Genomic DNA, 19,174 nt, shown 5'->3' on the forward strand with positions numbered 1-19,174 from the left:
TGTGACTATAAGGAAATGTCACAGAAGTTATTTTGCAGGTCATCAGTGGGATTCCTGAGAATATATACTACGGGGTAGGGCTCCTGGGTATGTTCTCTCTCTCTCTCTCTCTCTCTCTCTCTCTCTCTCTCTCTCTCTCCCTCCCTCCCACACCCATCTTGGGCACTGAATGGAATGGCAGAGCAAGTCTTAGAGGGTTTTTCAAATACAATGAGAAATAATTTGTGAGATTTCCTGCCACCATCCTATTTCTGTGGAGAGCAAGGATGGGTAGGTTTTGAAGGTGAAGGCTTCCTCAGACAGGGGAGACCTCAGGGCTTAGAGGATCCTGGAGGCCAGAGTCACCCCTGAAAGCTCACCTTACTTCTTTACCCCCGTTCCCTTATTTCTCTGACTGTCTCAGCTCACATGAGGGGTATCTGCAGAGAAGATTTTGACATCTTGGTTTGCAATCCCCGTTTCCTCCTCAGGAGTCTCTATGTCCCCTCCCCTCAGTCCCTTTCTCCCCCTCATGGACATGGTGCTCCTCTCTCCCAGACCTTCAGACCCCTCAAAGACCCATGCACCCCTCCCCCACTCCCCGAGGGTCTCCCACCCCTGCTTATTTCTCGCTGTTTCTGGCTCTCAACCGGCCTTTTGTTTACTGACGTCATTCCTCATTGACTTTCAGTCTCAGTTAAAGCCAAGGCTTTATCTTTTCCTCTGGGAACCCGCTGTGGTGGGTGTGGGTGTGGCCAGAGCCCCAGAGAGAAAGAAAGCCCCCACCCACCATGGCCGCCCTGAAGTCCAGGCCTCAGCGATAAGAGAGGAGGAGCCCTGGGAGCAGCAGCTGTTGGGATGTTGACTGAAAGGATACCCAGGCCTGGCAGCTGCTGCTTCTGGTGGAGACTTCTCAGCAAACAAATGATTTCGAGGTAGGGAGGAGCGAAGTGGACCATGGGTCAAGCCAGCCCCCGGGGATTCACCGATTCCACCCAAAAGCCCATGCTGCCCTTCAGCTAGTTCTGCTCCGTGAGCCACTGACACCCCCATGTCTCATCTGAGGCCAGTTCTGGGGCGATGAGATGGCACAGAATCACCAAAACCTATTCACCCAGTCTTTTTGAGTAGGGGAAGAGAGATCCCCATACAAACCAAAGCCCAAAACAAATAATTCTCCAGAAAGTGAAGTAAAACCTACATGGCTCGGTAGAACCAGGAAACAGAAGCCTGTGGGCTTCTTCACCCTCAGCCTCAGCCTCACTTCCCACCATAACCCCAGCCTGGCACCACAGAGGTATTAGGGAAGCTGCTGCGGGGTCCCTAAGCCTAGTGAGGCTGGTCTCAATGTTCCCAGGTAAGGAACCTGGAGGCCCTGTTGGACTGGGAGTGGAGGCCTTAGATTCCACACTGCAGGCCTGGGTCAGGGCCCCGGACACCTGCCTCTCATTGGTGACTAGAAACAGGATGTGGGTGGTGGGGGATCAGAAGTCAGCCCATGGGACTGGGTGGAGCCAGGACCCGGATATGGGCTCTTGCTGTTGATCCTGGCAGGGGTCTAAGGAAGGAATCTGTTGAGCAACCCAGCAAACATGACTAAAGCCACCTCTCACCTCATTCCCCACCCCCACCCCACCCTGGGACCCAGGCTGTTGGTATGCTGCCCAGCTGTCTCCCTCAGCAGCACCACCCTTGCAGGGCAGAGCTTTCCTGTAGACTCCGAGGGCATGGCCACCAGCTGTTCTCAGAGGGAGGCTCAGACCCGTCTTCCACCCTTTCTAGGACTTTAGGGCTCCCTGTTCCATCTGGCCTGGTGGCAGCAGCCTGCTCCAGGAAGTTGGCATAATCTATGTGACAGGTGGCCCAGGGTGTGTCCTGAAGGGTCAAGAAGCTCTGCTATATAGCCCAGCCCTCAAGCTGGCTCTGCAGCTCCAGGGACCTGCAGGTGAGAAGGGCTGGGGACCCCTGGGGGAGTGGGACAGTAAATCCCCTTCTCTGGTCCCTCGCACCAGACTATCTTATTCTACCCCACTCTGAGACCCTCTTCTGGACATTCAATTCCCTTGATCCTGCCCTCGACATCTTACCCCATCACCCACTGGACCCCCAATCTTCCTACACATACATGCACAGCCTTGATCTAGTCTTTCTTGCCCCATTTGACTGACTTTCCTCTCTGCCATCTCAGCCTGTCTGGGGCCCCATGTGGCCTTTGTCCTGAGTCCAGCCTCCTGTGACCCCCATTTCTCTCCCTCCTGCAGACATGGGTTCCCTGTGGAGCTGGTGGACACTGTGGGCCGGAACAATCCTCCTGTGGGGTAAGTCAGACCAAGACTCTATCCGTGGCCTTGTTCCAATCTGGGAGACTCGCTCTGTCTGGGTCAGCATCCTCTGTCTGTGTCCCCTCCACGAACCCACCTCCCAATGTCCCCCAGGCTAGCAGAGATGAGAAAGAGGCCTGTAGAGTCTGCAGAGAAATACAGTGGAATTCACCCATTCTTTCTCAGTCTCTGTCTCTGTCTGTTTCTGCCTCTCTCCTGGAAGGGGGAAGGTTAAAAAAAAAATACAACCCTTCAACCTTGAATTCAAGTGCACAAGAACAATCCACTTTCTTTGTTTTCTGCAGCTCAACTAAGGCTTAGACTCTCAGGCTCATTCTGAGGTGGTGAGAAATTTCAGGAAGTCATTCTTGGAGGAGGTTTTGTCCCCAGTTCGCTTAGGGTTATGGGACTAGAATGTTAGGTAAAGCCAAAGTACCAGCGAGTGGATGGGGTATTAGAGCCTTGTGGTCAACATCCAAGTGGCTTTGGAAATGTGTTTTGTCCCTAATCCCGTGGCCCCATAAAATGGCAGGATATTCTTTAAGGAGCCTTCATTTTGCAGGTAGTGACCTGTTAATCCCACACACTTCTGAAGACTTCATAAACCCATTTGTCTGTCTGCCTACCTGCCTGCCTGCCTCTCTCTCTAGAGAGAGAAGCTGGGGAGAAGCCCAGCTCTCCTCTATTTCTAGGAGACACGTTGTCCACGTGCCCACCACCCCCATCTTCCTTTTATCCCCTTTGCACAAACCCCAAGTCCCAGTCAGATGGAAGTCTTACACTGGAAGCTACAACCCGGCAGCTTGTGCCTCCGGGGTGCTTAAAACTACTTTGGATTGGAGATTTCAAGAAAAATTCAGATGGGAAGATGCAGCATTTTCATTTAGTTTTTTTTAGTACTTGCTATTGAACTCAGCGCCTTTGCACTGGGTTACACCCTCCATCCTTTTAGAAATTCTTAAATTTTGAGGCAGGGTGAGTGCTGCGTGTATCACTACCCTGGCTCAGATGTAGCATTTTGGTATTTTCCTAACACCAACTAGCTGAAGAGAAACAGCAACCCCCTTCAGGTGGTGTATGCACGTTTCGGTCTCTACAGTCACCACCTAGAGTATTTCTCACATTTATCTAACTCACTTGGCCCTGGAAGCATTTGAGTTTGAGATCCCTATCCATAGTGAGCAGGCTTTTGGAAAGCAAAAGCCAGAAAGCCTTGTCGAATGCTGTTGAATAGGAAGAAAGGAAAGGGGGAGGGAGAAATGCAGTTATTTCACTATCTTTCCAGGCCCAAGGCAAGGGGTTGGTTCTCTAAGGGGAGGGTTGGAAAACTGGACCCACAACTGTGTTTTCTTAAGGGCTAACCCAGGAAGCCCGAGTGGACCCCAGGAACTCTGGGGGGGAGGAATTCCTCACAGCTTTCCTGCAGAATTACCAGCCTGGGTACAGCACGCCCCACCTCTACTTCTTCATCTCCAGTCTGTCAGAGAACCCTGCTTTGGTCTCCATCCTCAGCCGGGCAGATAACACTTCGAAGAAGGTCACAGTGAGGCCCGGGGAGTCGGTCATGGTCAACATCAGTGCCAAGGCTGAGATGACCGGCAGCAGTACCTTCAGGAGCGCGGTGGTGGTCCACTCCGACCACACCATCGCTGTGCAGGCATTAAATACTAAGCCCAACACAGCGGAACTGACTCTGCTGCGGCCTGTCAACGCCCTGGGCACTGAGTACTTTGTGCTCACTCCCCCTGGCACCTCAGCCAAAAATGTCAAGGAGTTTGCTGTGGTGGCTGGTGCGGCGGGGGCCTCAGTCAGAATCAACCTGAAGGGGTCGGTGACATTCAAGGGCAATTTCTACCCCGCTGGCAATGTCCTCAGTGTGACTCTGCAGCCCTATGAGGTGGCCCAGCTACAGAGCACAGCTGATATGTCAGGGTCAAAGGTCACAGCCAGTCACCCCGTGGCGGTCCTCTCTGGCCACAGCTGTGCCCAGAAGCACACAACCTGCAACCACGTCATGGAGCAGCTGCTGCCCACGTCTGCCTGGGGCACACAATACGTGGTCCCCCCTCTGGCCTCCCAGTCCCGCTTCGATCTGGCCTACGTTGTAGCCAGCCAGACCACGAAGCTGACCTACAACCACGGGGGTACCACCGGCTCCCGCGGGCTCCAGATGGGTGACGTGGTTGAGTTTGAGGTTCGGCCAACCCGGCCACTCTACCTGCATGCAGATGTGGGGATCCAGGTGCTGCTGTTCGGCACAGGTGCCGTAAAGAATGAAGTGGTCTATGACCCTTACCTGGTCCTGATCCCAGATGTGGCAGCCTATTGCCCTGCCTATGTGATCAAGACTGTACCAGGCTCAGAGGGGGTGGCCGTGATGGTAGCCCAGACAAAGGCCGTTGATGGGCTGACTGTGGATGGGCACACGCTGGGGGCCAAATTCACCTGGGCGCCTGTGCCAGGCAGTGAGTTCTCCTATGCCGAAGTGGACCTCGGCACTGGTGACACCATCCACATGGCTGAGGCTGCTGCCAACTTCGGGTTGCTCACCTTCGGGCTGGCCCAGGCTGTGGGCTACGGGACAGCATCTGCCTGCGGCCGGAGTGAGTGAGATCTCTGACCCTGTCCACTTGCAGACCCTTTTCCCACCGACCTGTTTCTCTGGGGCTTCCTGCTCAGTGGGGCTGTCCACTCCTCACCTGCCTCCTCCCTGACATCCTTCAAGTCTTCCCATGCCCTGTCCTTCAGCCAGAAACAAGTCTAAACGTTTAGCTACCGGAGTGACTGCAGGCATGACCAGTCACATGAGATGCCAGCCAGGAAGTCCCCACCGTGCTGGCATCGGCCTTTGTTGCTTGGTTTGTGGGGTTGTTTGGGGAGGGGCTCTCGGGGACACCCAGGATGCCAAGATAGAGGGATGTCCATCTCCTTGAGTAGTAGAATGGGGAGGGGCGGACATTTGGTTAAAACAGGGAACAAGCTAGTACCTGGATTCAGTTCCAGCTCTTCCTTAAGTCCTAATTTATTTAAACCTGACACTATCTCTGCTCAGCTCCCTAGGAACTAAGTATGATTAACATCTATTATATTATAGATGTTATATGTGGGGAGCTTAAGGCAAACAGCATTATAAATGGGGAGCTTGAGGCAAACAGCATTTAAAATAACCTGTCCAGTGTCACAGGGCTAGTTGCTTGGGCCAGGATTCCTGATCAGGCCGCCTGTTCCACAAGTTGCTTCTGTTTTGTTCAACAGTCTGTCTCCCATTTTTCCATCATTTAAAAAAACAAAAATCCCTTAGGCTGAGGGTGGGGTGGTGTGTTCTAGCTTCCAGCTCTCTAGGAGGCTGAGGCAGGGGGATCAAAAGTTTGAACCCACCCTGGGCAATTTAGTGAGGCCTTGTTTCATAATTTAAACAAACAAACAATCAAGGCTGGGGCTATATCTCCGGGCAAAGACCCTGGGTTTAAGCTCTGCTACTGAAAAAAGAAAAATCCTCTAAGCTGGACATGGTTGTGCGTGCCTGTCATCCCAGCTACTCAGGAGGTTGAGGCAGGAGTAGTGCAAGTTTCAGGCCCATGTGGGTCATTTAGAGAGACCCTGTCTCAAAATAAAAATATAATAATAAAGGCGAGGACGTAGCTCAGTGCTGCCTGGTAGAAAGGTAAGGTAAGGGAGGAGAGAGGAAGAGAAGAGCACAGAGTAACTTTCAGTAACTGTTCCTGCTCTTCCTTCACTACCTTTGGTTTTGCTGGGCTGAGCTGTGATAAACTGGGGGATCAGAAACCTAGGGTTTTCAGGGAGTGCCGACCAGCTGTCCGCTTGTGACAGCACAGATTCAGTTTCACTCTCAAAGGTGAGCTGGGCGGGGGTCCCCAGGCCTGTGTCCCCGGGCATTTCTAACGCTCTGTTCCCTGCACAGCCACGCTGCCCACCGCGGAGCCCTCCTGCCAAGGCGTGCAGTGTGCGGCCGGGCAGCGCTGCCTGGTGTCAGGCGGCAAAGCCAAGTGCGTGGCGCAGTCCACGGCCGTCTGCCGCGCCCAGGGCGACCCCCATTACACCACCTTCGACGGCCGTCGCTACGACATGATGGGCACCTGCACCTACACGATGGCGGAGGTGTGCGGAATGGACCACACCCTGCCGGCCTTCAGCGTGGAGGCCAAGAACGAGCACCGGAGCAGCCGCCTCGTCTCCTACGTGGGCCTGGTGACCGTGCGCGCCTACAGCCACTCGGTGACGCTGGCCCGCGGGGAGGTCGGCTTCGCGCGGGTGAGTGTCCACCTCGGCGGGGTGCGGAGGAGCGGCCACGGGGGCGAAGAGGTGGGGAGAAAGGGTTGTAAATCAATGGCAGAACCTTAAAGCCTTTTCTTCCACCCATTCCATGTTAAGGCTATTCAGAGCGATGGGTGGGCGAGGGGGTGGGGCCCAAAACAAAACAAAAAGAACATGCCAACATCGCTTGTGTAATAGCAAAAGGAAACAAGAAAAAAAAAAAGAGAAAACTATCTGAATATCCAACAATGAGGGATTTCTGAATCGACCACGTCACTGAAGTTAGTGAGCACCTACTACGTGCAATATCTCCTCCCTTCTTTCCTTTCCCTCCTCCCGTCCCCCAGTTCTTTCTCCCCATTTCCCCCACACCCTGTGGTTACTGGCGATGATCAGAGATTGAACCTAAGGCCTTTGCACAGAGCTGTGTTCCCAGCCCTATTTATTATTTATTTATTTTTAGCCCTTTTATTTTTTTAAGACATGTTCTCGCTAAGTCTCACTAAGTTGAAGATGAGCTCACACTTACCATCCTCCTGCCTCAGCCTCCCAGGCTGCTAGGCTCATAGGCGTATGCCACCGGGCCAGGCAACGTCCTGTTTATTGAGCACCTGCTAGTCTGTTGCAGGCCAAAATAAAACAGTGATCAAAAAGGACAAAAATCCCTGTCCTGGTGGAGCTGACATTGTATTGGGGACATGAAAGATGACAGAGGAGAGAAGTTTGCAAATTACATTTGAGAGGCCTTAAAGCCGTAGGGGGAAAGGAAAGCCGAGTGGGAGAACAGGGAAGGGTTGCTGTTTAAAATAAGGTGGTCAGGCATGGCCTCACCGAGTCGGTGACCCTTGAGCTAATACTTCTTAGGAGGCGAGGGAGGGAGCTAGTGCACAGCTGAGGGAAGAGCACACTGGACCACAGGCGGTGCCAGGGCCAAGCTCCCAAGGCTGAACCGGGTATGGCGGCCCATGCCTATAATTCTGTCACTCTAGAAGGCTGAGGCTGAAAGATCACAAGTTCCAGCTCAGCTAGGGCAATTCAGAGGCTTAGTGAGACCTTGTCTCAAAATTTAAAAAAAAAAAAAAATTTAAAGGGCTGGGGATACAACTCAGTGAAAAGGCTCTAGATTCAACCCTTAGTATCACAAACAAACAAGCAAGCAAAAGGAAGATACCGAGGCCGGAAGGCCGGCAATACCAGAGGGAACTCGTGTGTCTGGTGCAGGCGAAGTGGGAGGCGATGAGACTCCTAAGGGGATAAGCTATGGGGTCTCACCACCACTTCCTCTGCAGATCGACAACCAGCGCTCTCGCCTGCCGGTCTCCCTGAGCAACAACCGCCTGCGCGTGTACCAGAGCTGGACACGGGCCGTGGTGGAGCTGGACTTTGGGCTGGTGGTCACCTATGACTGGGACTGCCAGCTGACAGTGAGCCTGCCCGAGCGCTTCCAAGACCAGGTGTGCGGGCTGTGTGGCAACTATAATGGCGACCCCGCTGACGACTTCCTCACGCCCGAGCTGGAGCAGGCTGCTGACCCCGAACAGTTTGCCAGTAGCTGGAGGCTGGATGATGGGGACTACCTGTGTGAGGATGGCTGCCAGAAAAACTGTCCTGCCTGCACCCCAGGCCAGGCCCAGCACTACGAGGGCAGCCCTCTCTGCGGCATGCTGACCCTGCCTGAAGGCCCCTTCGCAGCCTGCCACGAATCCCTGGACCCCCAGCCCTTCCTGGAAGATTGCGTGTATGACCTGTGTGTGACTGGAGGGGAGCGGCTCAGCCTGTGTCGCAGCCTCAGCGCCTATGTCCAGGCCTGTGTGGAGCTGGGCATCTCTGTTGGGGACTGGAGGTCACCAGCCAACTGCCGTGAGTAATGCCCGGGATGGGGGCGGGGAGCATACTGTGGGGGACAGCGAACCCCTTGCCTATGTTAAATACCTGAGCACTTATTGTGGGTTGGTCTAGTGCTGGGCAATGCCAGGAACACAGTGGTGGCCAGGAAAGCCAGGCTGTACTACACTGGGCCTGAGCTTGGGGAAGACACATCACGAGACAATGACAGCTTGGTGTGGTTGGGGCTGGGATGGGCAAGGCATAGGCAGAGAGTCAGTGGTGAGACAGGGAGACATGGGCAGGAGGCTGAGGTTGGGATGAAGAAAGTCCAGAGGGATGTAGGACAGCAGAGAAGGGTCCTGGTGCAGCCAAAGAGGGAGGTTTCAGAGAGATTTCCTAGAAAAAGCTATGTGCTGCCTAGCAAGTGTGAGGTCGTGAGTTCAATTCCCGGTACTGGAAAAAAAACCAAAACCAAAAAAAACTATGCCCATTCAGATGCGATGGCACGCCCTATAATTTCAGCACTCTGGGAGGCTGAGGCAGGACAACTGTGAACTCGAGCCCAGCTTGGGCAACTCAACGACTTAGCAAGATCCTGTCTCCCTCTCCCAATTTTTTTTTAAAGACTAGGGTACAGCTGAGGGTGAAGCTCTGGGTCCAGTCCGAAGTACTTAAAAGGTAGGGAGGGGATGTCCAGGGAATCTGAAAGGAGGAGCTGGAGATTGCCAGAAAAAAAAGAAAGGAAAAAATGAATTCCTTTTGCTTAGCAGGAAAGGCAGACTGCAGAGTTCCAACACAGAGATGTGATTCTCTTTTCTTATCTCCCTTCGGTGGTTCCCCATCACGCTCTAAAGAAAGCCCAATCTCTTATACCACATGTCCATCTACACTGTCAGTCATGCGTTCTAGGACTCCCCCCATGGCCCATGCCCTGCTAGCGATGCTGAGGACGCTGTAGAACCCGCACAGATCCAGCTTTGTCCTAAAGGCTGAGAGGAGGCTGGAGGCCCAAAGTTTGGCACAGAGATTTCCGAGGGGCAGTACATCTCAGGGAGACGCTGACGCTCTTTTGAATTTGTCTAGGTCACTGCCGTGTCCTCACTGTTCAGTAAGCCTCCCTCCACCCCCGGTTCCCTAATTCCTGGCCCAAAGAGGAGCCAGTGAGTTCATTCCTCACCCATTAATCTCCACGGTGCGCCGGGACCTGTCCTTGGTGCTGATTCAGCAGAGCTTGAGACCGAGCGGATCTCCACTCGCGCAGAACTTACATCCCGGGGGAAGGGGAGCAGGTGGACCGTAAAATATCTTCAGAAAGCAAAAGAAATTAAATTCACGTAAAGGAAGCGTCCAGGAAGGTCAGGAAGCTGGGACTCAGGGGAGCCCCTGGTGAGCAGGTGACGGAGAGGGAGAGCAGGGCCCGGCAATAGTCAGCTGCGCCGCGACGACGATGCTCTTGGAGCACCTGTGTATGAATTAACCCGCCCAGTCCTCACAGCAGCCTAGTGAGGTCTCCACTACCGCATCTCACTTTATTGATGGGGAAGCTGAGGCGCAGAGAGGCCAGAGTCATTTGCTCAGGGCTTTCGGAGGAAAGGGTGCTGCAGGCAGGGGAAATGGCTAGTCCAATGCTCCAAGGTAGGACTCGACTCTGAGGACCAGGGACAGGTCCACTGTGGATGTGGCAGAGTGAGAGACAAGGGCAGGGGGGCGATGGGGGCCAACGACTCCGGGCCCTGTGGGCCTTGGGAGGACGCTGGCTGCTCCCCTGAGTGAGATGGAGCCACAGGAAGGCTGGGGGTGGTGCTTGATCTGAGCTCCGTTTTCATGGGTCCTTCTGACGGTGGGGGGAGGGCAGGCAAGAGACCAGGCAGGTGGCTGGAGCAGGCACATTCCGGTGGATTCTGAATATGGAGCTCACAGGATTTACTGACAGATTGGTTGTCTTGTGAATGGGGTGGGGCAGGGTTAACTGCAACCCTGCGGGAAGGCCTGAGCCACCCCGGATGGAAGCACCGCTACCTGAGGGCCCATCTCCGGGGAGCAGCGCAGGGAGTCCTGGTGCGCCCTCCCTTGACCCTCTCCTTCCCCCCGCACCCGCAGCCATGTCCTGCCCAGCTAACAGCCGCTACGAGGTCTGCAGCCCCGCTTGCCCGGCCACCTGCAACTCCCAGGCAGTGCCATCCAACTGCTCGGAGCGCCCGTGCGTGGAGGGCTGCGTGTGCCTGTCCGGCTTCGTGGTCAGCGGCGGCGCCTGCGTGCCGGCCTCGTCCTGCGGCTGTGTCTACGAGGGCCGCCCGCTGGCGCCCGGCCAGGAGGTGTGGGGCGACAACCTGTGCCGCTCGCGTTGCACCTGCGACGGCTCCACCCAGAAGGTCACCTGCCGCGACACTCAGGGCTGCCCTCCGGGCGAGCGCTGCCGTGTGGAGAACGGCCTCCTGGGTTGCTACGCCGACAACTTTGGGAGCTGTCAGGCGTCTGGGGACCCGCACTACATCAGCTTCGACGGCCGGCGCTTCGATTTCATGGGCACCTGCGTCTACCTGCTGGTGGGCTCCTGTGGCCAGAACGAGGCACTGCCCACCTTCCGCGTGCTGGTGGAGAACGAGCATCGCGGCAGCCAGACCGTGAGCTACACACGGGCCGTGCGGGTGGAGGCCCGCGGAGTGAAGGTGGCCCTGCGCCGGGAGTACCCGGGACAAGTGCTGGTGAGCAACGACCCCTGGCACCCGTCCAAGATTAGTGGCTCTGGATCCAGAGTGGGGCTGGAGATCTGTTAAAGGGTCTTGTGAGCTGGCCCAGGTGGTGAGCCCACAATCCCTATGACTCCAGGCTGAGGCAGGAGGTTTACAAGTTTGAGCCCAGCCTATGTAAGACCTTGTCAAAAAAAAAAAAAGAGGAAAGAAAGAGGGCTGGGGGATGGGTAGCTCAGTGGTGGAGTCGGGTTCAGATCCCTAGCACTGAAAAAAAAATCTTATGGCCAGTGGTAAGGGCCCAGGCCCCCACCCGGGAACCACAGGAAGCCTCCACTCACAGGCTGGTGGTGGAGATTTGATGAGTTAATGCCCGTAGAGTGTTTCAAAGCAGCCTCAGCACCCACCAGGTGCTCAGCTGGTATTGGCTGTTACTATTTCTGTTGTCAACTTTCAGACTTGTAGATCTGTGCATTTTCTAGGAGGATGACTTTTCAGAGACAGGCGACACCTGGGATTGTGTGTGAAGTAAGGGAACGAGGGGACACACATATGTTGGGGGATAATTGAGGTGCACACACAGCTTCTCAGCCTGGGATGGGGCTGGGGCCTCACAGCTGGGGCGACACAGCCTCCTGGTTTCCGGAGAGAGGGCACACCACACACTGGAAGTGCAGAAGCACTGATTTTCTCTGCACAAAGAGATAGAAGTGGAAAATTGGGGTGGTTGGGATGCGGGCACAATAGCTGCTAATTGTAATTGAGTGGTCTGGGTAATGGCGCATGTGCTGGGGAGGAGGGTAGATGATCCAGGTATGGGAGAGGGGGAGAACTTTCCATGTGCCAGGCGCTGTGCCAGAGCCTTCCTACCTTAGCTCCTAATCCCTGTGCTTCCTTGGAGAGAGAAATCTGGCCCCTAAGCCCCAGTGTTTGGTGTAGAGGTGCAGACAAACAGCAGGTGTAATTATTAATATGCATTTATGTTCCCATCTCTCGGAGATGACATTTCACTTGAGGCGTGAATAATAATAACCAACCTGAATTGTTACTTCAGTGTGCTAAATGCTCAACACATGTGAATTCAGCTTCTCTCCACAGCAGCCCTGTGAAGTAGTTCATTTCAGGTGGAGAAACTGAGGCACAGAGGAGTTGAATCACCTGTTTGTGGCAGGTGGAGCAAGGATTTGAAGCTGGACTGGTGCCAGGGTCCTTGCTTTTAACCATTACAATCTATTGCCTGTCCTGAGGGAAGAGAGCAAATGGGCAGGGGAAGAAGCAGATGGAAAGAAGAAGGAACAGCAAGTACAACGGTCCTGGGGACAGAGATGAGCTCAAGGGGCTGAGCAATGGCAAGGAGCCCAGTGGGGCTGGCGTGGAGGGACTGAAGGAAGAGTAAGGTAGGACAAGACAGAAGCTGGCTAAGATCTGGCTTTTGATCTCAGCAAAGGTGGAGGCCCCTAGAGGAAGAGTGGTGACTCCTAGGTAGAGAGAACAGCAGGGGAAAAACTGAGGTGGGACTGAGTTTAAAGAGCACAGAAAAACAGCACTGAGGCTGATAGTATGCTCTTAGAGAATATAGTGGGGAGATGGGCTGGAGCAGGAGATAGATGAGTCAGAAAGGCAAAGAGTATGGATGTAGAAGATGGGGGGAGGGGTGCAAGCAGGAAGTAGAGCACATGCAAAGGCCCTGAGGCTGGGCTGAGCTTCTGGTAGATTCAAGACGCTGGTATGGCTGGAGTTTCAGGGGGAAGGGGCACTGGGAGATTAAACTGGAGAATAATAGGACTCTGATCATCCAGGGTAGTGATGCCGAAGCTTTTAGAGACCAAGGGCCCAACCTGCAGCCCAGAACCCACTTAGTTATCACAAAGTGCCACCACTGCAATTAAACCTCAATACTGAGGTTTTAGTTTAGAAAAAACAACTGTCATCGGATACTTGCTTGCTGGGGCAACTTGGCTCCAGTCCCGTCAGAGAAGGTTCTGCATGCCTGTTGCAGCACATGTGCCATAGGTTCACCACTACTGCCCTAGGGCCTCTGAGGCCACCGTAAGGGGTTTGGACCAAAGCTGACACCTAAAAGATAAAGCAGCCAGATACAGAGTGATGGCTGGTATTCCAGAAAGAGGGTGCTGCCAGTGCAAAGGTCCTGGGGTGGGAATGCATGTGCTGTGTTCAGGGAGACAGCAAGGAGCCGATGTGATGTGGTCAGTGTTGTAGGCACAAAGACGAGCAGGGCCAAGATCAAACAGGACCGTGTAGGAAAGGGTTTGGATTTAGGCTGAGGTGAGAAGATAAAGTGGATGCAGCAAGAAGAAAGCGGTGGATGGTGTTTTTAGCAAAACATAAAGCGCCTGAGGCTCAACTACCCATGGGAGAGTTTGAGGACTGTCAGAGCCTAGGGCTCGCCTGTGATCCCGGCTTACTGGGAGGCTGAGGCAGGAGAACCACAAATGCAAGCCTAGACTGGACAGTTTAATGACTTAGTGAGATCCTGTCTCATAATAAAAAATAAAAAGGGGCCTGGGGATGTAGCTTAGTGTGAAGGGCTTGGGCTCAATTCCCAGCAGTGAAAGGAAAAAAAAAAAAAAAAAACCCACCAAAGAAGGAGGCCGGGTTGCTGGGGCTAAGTGAGCGAGGAAGCCCCAGAGCCCTGACTGTGCTGACTGTGGCCCGCCATCTCTTCCAGGTGGACGGTATCCTTCATTACCTGCCCTTCCAGGCCGCAGACGGGCAGGTGCAGGTGTTCCGCCAGGGCAACGACGGTGTCGTGTGCACTGACTTTGGCCTGACTGTCACCTACAACTGGGACGCCCAAGTGACTGCCAAGGTGCCTGGCAGCTACGCCGAGGCCCTGTGTGGGCTGTGCGGGAACTTCAACGGGGACCCGGCCGACGATCTGGCTCTGCGGGGCGGAGGCCAAGCTGCCAACGCCCTGGACTTCGGGAACAGCTGGCAGGAGGAGACCATTCAAGGCTGCGGGGCCAGTAACCCCGGTGACTGTCCCACGCTGGACTCTATGGTGGCCGAGCAGCTGCAGAGCAAGAAGGAGTGCGGGATCATTGCTGACCCCAACGGGCCCTTCCGGGAGTGTCACGACGCGCTGGACCCGCAGGGTGCGGTGCGCGACTGTGTCTACGACCTCTGCCTGCTGCCGGGCCAGTCCGGGCTGCTGTGTGACGCGCTGGCCACATACGCCGCTGCTTGCCAGGCTGCGGGCGCCACGGTGCATCCCTGGAGGACCGAGGAGCTTTGCCGTGAGTACCGAGAGTGGCCACTTGGGGGCGCAGACTCATATTTCTCCTTAAGGGAGGATGGCTCATGCGTTTAGTTCTTACAAGGGCCGCCTGAAGGGGGGATTGTGCTTATACGCATGTATCAGATGAAGAAACAGGTTTAGAAACTTTCAGTTGCACACCTGGAATCGTGAAAGCTAGGATGTCACAGACAGGAGGTCTTCGGTCACTATTTGTATGATGACAGGGTATACCTGGTGGCCCAAGTCTGATTTCTATATGGTAGTTGTCATACAGAGCAGTGCTGCTTTTAGGAGGAGCGTGGTTCCATCCGCCTACTTTGCCTGCTTACAACATCTGCCTGGCCCCTTGGAGGCAGCGGGAGAACCTTGGTTTCCTATAATCCCCGCTACTCAGGAGGCTGAGTTAGGAAGTTGGAGAGGTTGAGACCAGCCTGCAACTTAGTGAAACGCTGCCTCAAACTAAACCTAAAAACGGCTAGGGATGTGGTTCAGTGGTAGAGCACTTGTCTACCATGTACAAGTCCCTGAGTCTATCCCCAGCGCATGCACACACACACACACACACACACACACACACACACACGCAGGAGAGACAAAACTTTGCTTCAGACATGAGTGCAGAAATGATCTGCAAACATTTCTGTTTGCTGCCAAAGAACTTTTGAAAGCTATGCATCCCCTCACCTGAGTTTAAAATGTTAAATTTACTGTGAAATTTAATACATTTACTTAAAAATATGTACATACCATAAGCAAACAGATCGATCAACTCTAGCACCTCAGCAAATCTTCGTAAACAGTCACAAGTTCAAGAAAAAAAAATACTAGGTACCCTGACCTATGCGATCCTCAGATATCCATCATGTAGTTTCCAAATTGGTCATATAATATTGACATTTAAAAATCCTACTGTTCTAGCCAGGTGTGGTGGAGCACACTTGTAATCCTAGCACTTGGGAGGCTGGGGCAGGAGGATTGCTACAAGTTCAAGGCCAGCCTGGTTTACATAGTGAGTTTGAGGCCAACCTAAACTACAAAGCGAGAACCCTGTTTCAAAAAAATCCAGTTGTTACCTGACTCTGTTACTCTTTTAAATATATTCAGTAGATACACAGCATACAGTTGCATCACCACTGTCTACTGAAAATACACATAATAAATACATGAAAGTCATTCAATCCTTTTTTTGTCCTTCAACTTATATTCTTTCATTCAGTTATTCATATAACACATACAGTCAGATGCCACCCAATGATAGTTTGGTCAATGATGGACCATATATATAATGGTGGTCCCATAACGTTACATTTTCTAGTGGCATCATAGCCTTCTTAGTTTTTCTAAGTAGACTGTATGATGTTTACAACACAACAAAAATCTCTCTTTTTTTCTCTTTTTGATACTGGGAGTTGAACCCAGAGTGTTGGCACTAATTACATCCTCACCCCTTTTGAATGTTTTTATTTTGAGATAAGGTCTCACTAACCTGCTGAACTTGTGACCCTCTTACCTCAATATTTTGATAACCATCAGGCCTGGCAACAAAATATCTTAATAATACATTTTTTTCAGAACTTATCCCGGTCACTTAGCAACAATGACTGTATTTGTTAAACACTTATCAAATTTCAGGTCCTGTCCTAGGCACTAGGGACACAATAGAGGAAGAGAAAGAAGAAAATCTGTCTTGTTGAACTGATGTTCTAGGGGGTATTTAGTTTTAATAGGATCTCACCTAATGTAACATATTTGTATCTGTGCAAGTGTTTTTTAAAAATCACAGCATCAGTTAGCTTTTTCTGTGTAACAAACAGTCCCCAAAGTTTAGTGTGTTAAAGCAAATTGTATTTATTATTTCTCATGATTCTGGGGGCTGCTGGGCTGTTCTCTTAATCTAGACCAGCCTTGTTGCTGTCTGCGGTTTGCTGGCAGCTCAGCGGAGGCTGGGTGATCTCTGACGGCTCTACACATCCGGGAGCCATCAGTCAGGCTAGTGGTTTGAGGGAGCACCTCAGATGGGCCTTCCTGTCTTTGCTTCACTTGGCCTCAGCTTCTAGCAGGGTGGCCCAGGCTTCCTGGCAAGGTGATCTCAAGATTCCCAAGAACATCAATAAACCCCAGGGCAGAAACATCACCCCAGTGCTGGGGATAGAACTCAGGGCCTTGCATAGTCTAGGCAAGTGCTTTTTCACTGAGCTATATCCTCAGCCCGTTTTAAATTATATTTTGAGAAAAGGTCTTGCTACATTGCCAAGGCTGAGCTTGAACTTTTGATCCTTCTGTCTCAGCCTCCCAAGTAATCTGGGATTACAAGAGTGTGCCCTCTGCCTGGCACACATGTACTTTTCAAAGCCCTGATTGACATTGCATTTGCTAATGCCTTATTGGCCCAAACTAGCACAGACACTTATATAGTGACTGAGTCCTGCTCCCACAGCAAGGCCCTTAAGGGAACTGGCTGCTGAATGAGGAACTGTGTATAGTATGTGCAAGATTCAGAACAAAGAAACTGCGAGAGGATATTCCAACCCGATGACTTCATTTTTATTTGCATAACTCTCACAGTCGTTACTGTAATGTGTAACAGAATGTAAGAGCACAGCACTGTACAGTACAATCTACAAAAATTAGAGTACTGTATAAACAAGGTGTACTGTACAAAAAAACTGAGACTCTATAAATAAGATGTACAGAACTGTACCAAAAAAAAAAAAAGACGAGCCAGGCATGGTGTTACATACTTGTAATCCTAGCAATTGGGAGGCTGAGGCAAGAGGATCATCTTGAGTTCAAGGCCAGGCTGCATAGTGAGTTCAAGATCAGCCTGAACTACACAGTGAGACCTTGACTCAAAAAAAAAAAAAAAGGGTCTTTAGTCTGAATGGCAGGTTGTAAGTCCGAACGGTGTGCTTTAGTTATAAGTCTGAATAGTTGAAGGTCCTTACACAAGGAACATCTGCACCGAAGTCAGAAGATGGCTTTTGAGCACTTGATTCAGAGTCCGGAGTGCTCATCATTACCACACAGAGCCCATGGCTGTTCAGCATTTGAAACTGCTGTGACCAAGGAACTAAAGTGTCACTCTTTTTTTAGAAAGTTATTGTTTGGTGATACTGGGAATTGAATCCAGTGCCTTCACTCTGAGCTACATCCCCAGCCCTTTCTAATTTTATTTTTGAGAGGCAGAGTCTCCCTAGATTGCCCAGGCTGGTCTGACCTTGTGATTCTCCTGCCTCAGCCTCCCAGAGGGCTAGGGTTATAGACCTGTACCACTGTCCCGGGTGCTTTCCCAGCTGGGAATAGAATCTTAATTCTCAGGGTCAGACTATCTAACACAGGGTGTTTCCCAGGCCTCACTGAGCAGAGGGGCTTGTGCGGCAGGGCCAACTTGTGTGTGTGAGTGTGTTTGCACCTGTAATGTTGGGGATTAACTGTGTTGTCTTGGAATGAGAATTCCCGAAGCTAACAGTCTCTCTCCCCACAGCGCCGAGCTGTCCTCCTCACAGCCACTATGAGCCGTGTTCTTACGGCTGCCCGCTGTCCTGCGGGGACCTCCCGGTGTCCGGGGGCTGTGGTTCAGAATGCTTTGAGGGCTGCGTGTGTGATGACGGCTTCGCCCTCAGTGGTGAGTCCTGCGTCCCACTGGCCTCTTGCGGCTGTGTACATCAAGGCATCTACCACCCTCCGGGCCAGACCTTCTACCCTGGGCCTGGCTGTGACTCCCTCTGCCACTGCCAGGCGGGCGGCCTGGTGTCCTGTGAGCCTTCCAGCTGTGGCCCGCACGAGGCCTGCCAGCCCTCCAATGGCGTCCTGGGCTGCGTGCCTGTGGGCTCTACCACCTGCCAAGCATCGGGAGACCCCCACTACACCACCTTCGACGGCCGCCGCTTCGACTTCATGGGCATGTGTGTGTACGTGCTGGCTCAGACCTGTGGGACCCAGCCCGGCCTGCACAACTTCACCGTCCTGCAGGAGAACGCGCCCTGGGGCAATGGGCACGTCAGCGCCACCAGGGTGATCACGGTCATCGTGGGTAACTACACCCTTCGACTGGAGCAGAACCAGTGGAAAGTCAGGGTGAGTAGGAAGGTGGGCTTGGGGGAGGCACTCTGCGGGGGAGGGGTGGTAGGGGCGCGCTCAGTCCAGGAGGCGGGCACACAGCTGTGTGGATGTGGGAGGCGTGAGGTGCTGCAGAGAGGCTGAGCTAAGGAGGGAGGAGGCCTCAGGACCCGCTCCAGGTGGCTCAGGCTCTCCCTCCGAGTATCTCTGCCTCGACCTCCTCCTCCTCCTCTGAAACCTGGTCCTGCCCAGCTACCTCCCGGGTCTCCCACTCACCAGAGGACTTGGCACAGTGAGCAAATGGGGGGGGGCTGAAGGACAAGGGACAATTGTCGCTGACCTCACCGCTCCATGACATCGACAGTGCACACCCACAGATTTCACACACTGCCCCCAGACTTTGCGGACTGCCAAGCCCTTCATGTCCACAGCATCACTTCAGCTTGTCACGGTACCTGGAGGCACCACGATCTGCTTCATTTTTATTTTTAAAGCCCAAAGCCCCCCTAGCAAAGGGCAGGATTTGAACCTAGGATCGTGTGCCAGGAGAAGGTGGGCTGGGCTCTGCCCTCCGCAGTGCTGTTCTGACCGAAAAAGAATTCGGTCTCTCGTGGAAACTGGCATTTCAGTTTACACTGGAAGAATGTCCCCAGAGATCCCACTAAAAAGCTGGCACACAACCATTGTAGCAGTCGCGGTGAGCACTCAGCTGACTTTCCTGGGTGCTCAGGGCTCGTGTTACCCCATTCAGTGTCCCCTAACAC

The 19,174-nt window shown here is 53.1% G+C and overlaps 1 protein-coding gene across 2 annotated transcripts in view; it reads left to right on the forward strand.

The window, feature by feature from the left end:
* Positions 1-1,685: 1,685 nt before the first annotated feature.
* The window catches only part of Fcgbp (Fc fragment of IgG binding protein), a 37,995-nt gene continuing 20,506 nt past the window's right edge, over positions 1,686-19,174 (forward strand). Inside the window, exons 1-8 of one of the 2 annotated variants that reach the window (XM_005414081.2) lie at positions 1,686-1,924; positions 2,241-2,297; positions 3,656-4,903; positions 6,223-6,572; positions 7,865-8,435; positions 10,503-11,107; positions 13,782-14,349; positions 17,836-18,428. In XM_005414081.2, coding sequence (XP_005414138.1) covers positions 2,243-2,297; positions 3,656-4,903; positions 6,223-6,572; positions 7,865-8,435; positions 10,503-11,107; positions 13,782-14,349; positions 17,836-18,428 — 3,990 coding nt within the window. In that variant the 5' untranslated portion in view covers positions 1,686-1,924; positions 2,241-2,242. The remainder of the gene's footprint in view (positions 1,925-2,240; positions 2,298-3,655; positions 4,904-6,222; positions 6,573-7,864; positions 8,436-10,502; positions 11,108-13,781; positions 14,350-17,835; positions 18,429-19,174) is intronic. The other variant, XM_005414082.2, reaches the window with a different exon arrangement.

This window comes from Chinchilla lanigera, unplaced genomic scaffold (assembly GCF_000276665.1).
Source record: "Chinchilla lanigera isolate Chin_1 unplaced genomic scaffold, ChiLan1.0 scaffold00177, whole genome shotgun sequence".
NCBI classification, from domain to species: domain Eukaryota; kingdom Metazoa; phylum Chordata; class Mammalia; order Rodentia; family Chinchillidae; genus Chinchilla; species Chinchilla lanigera.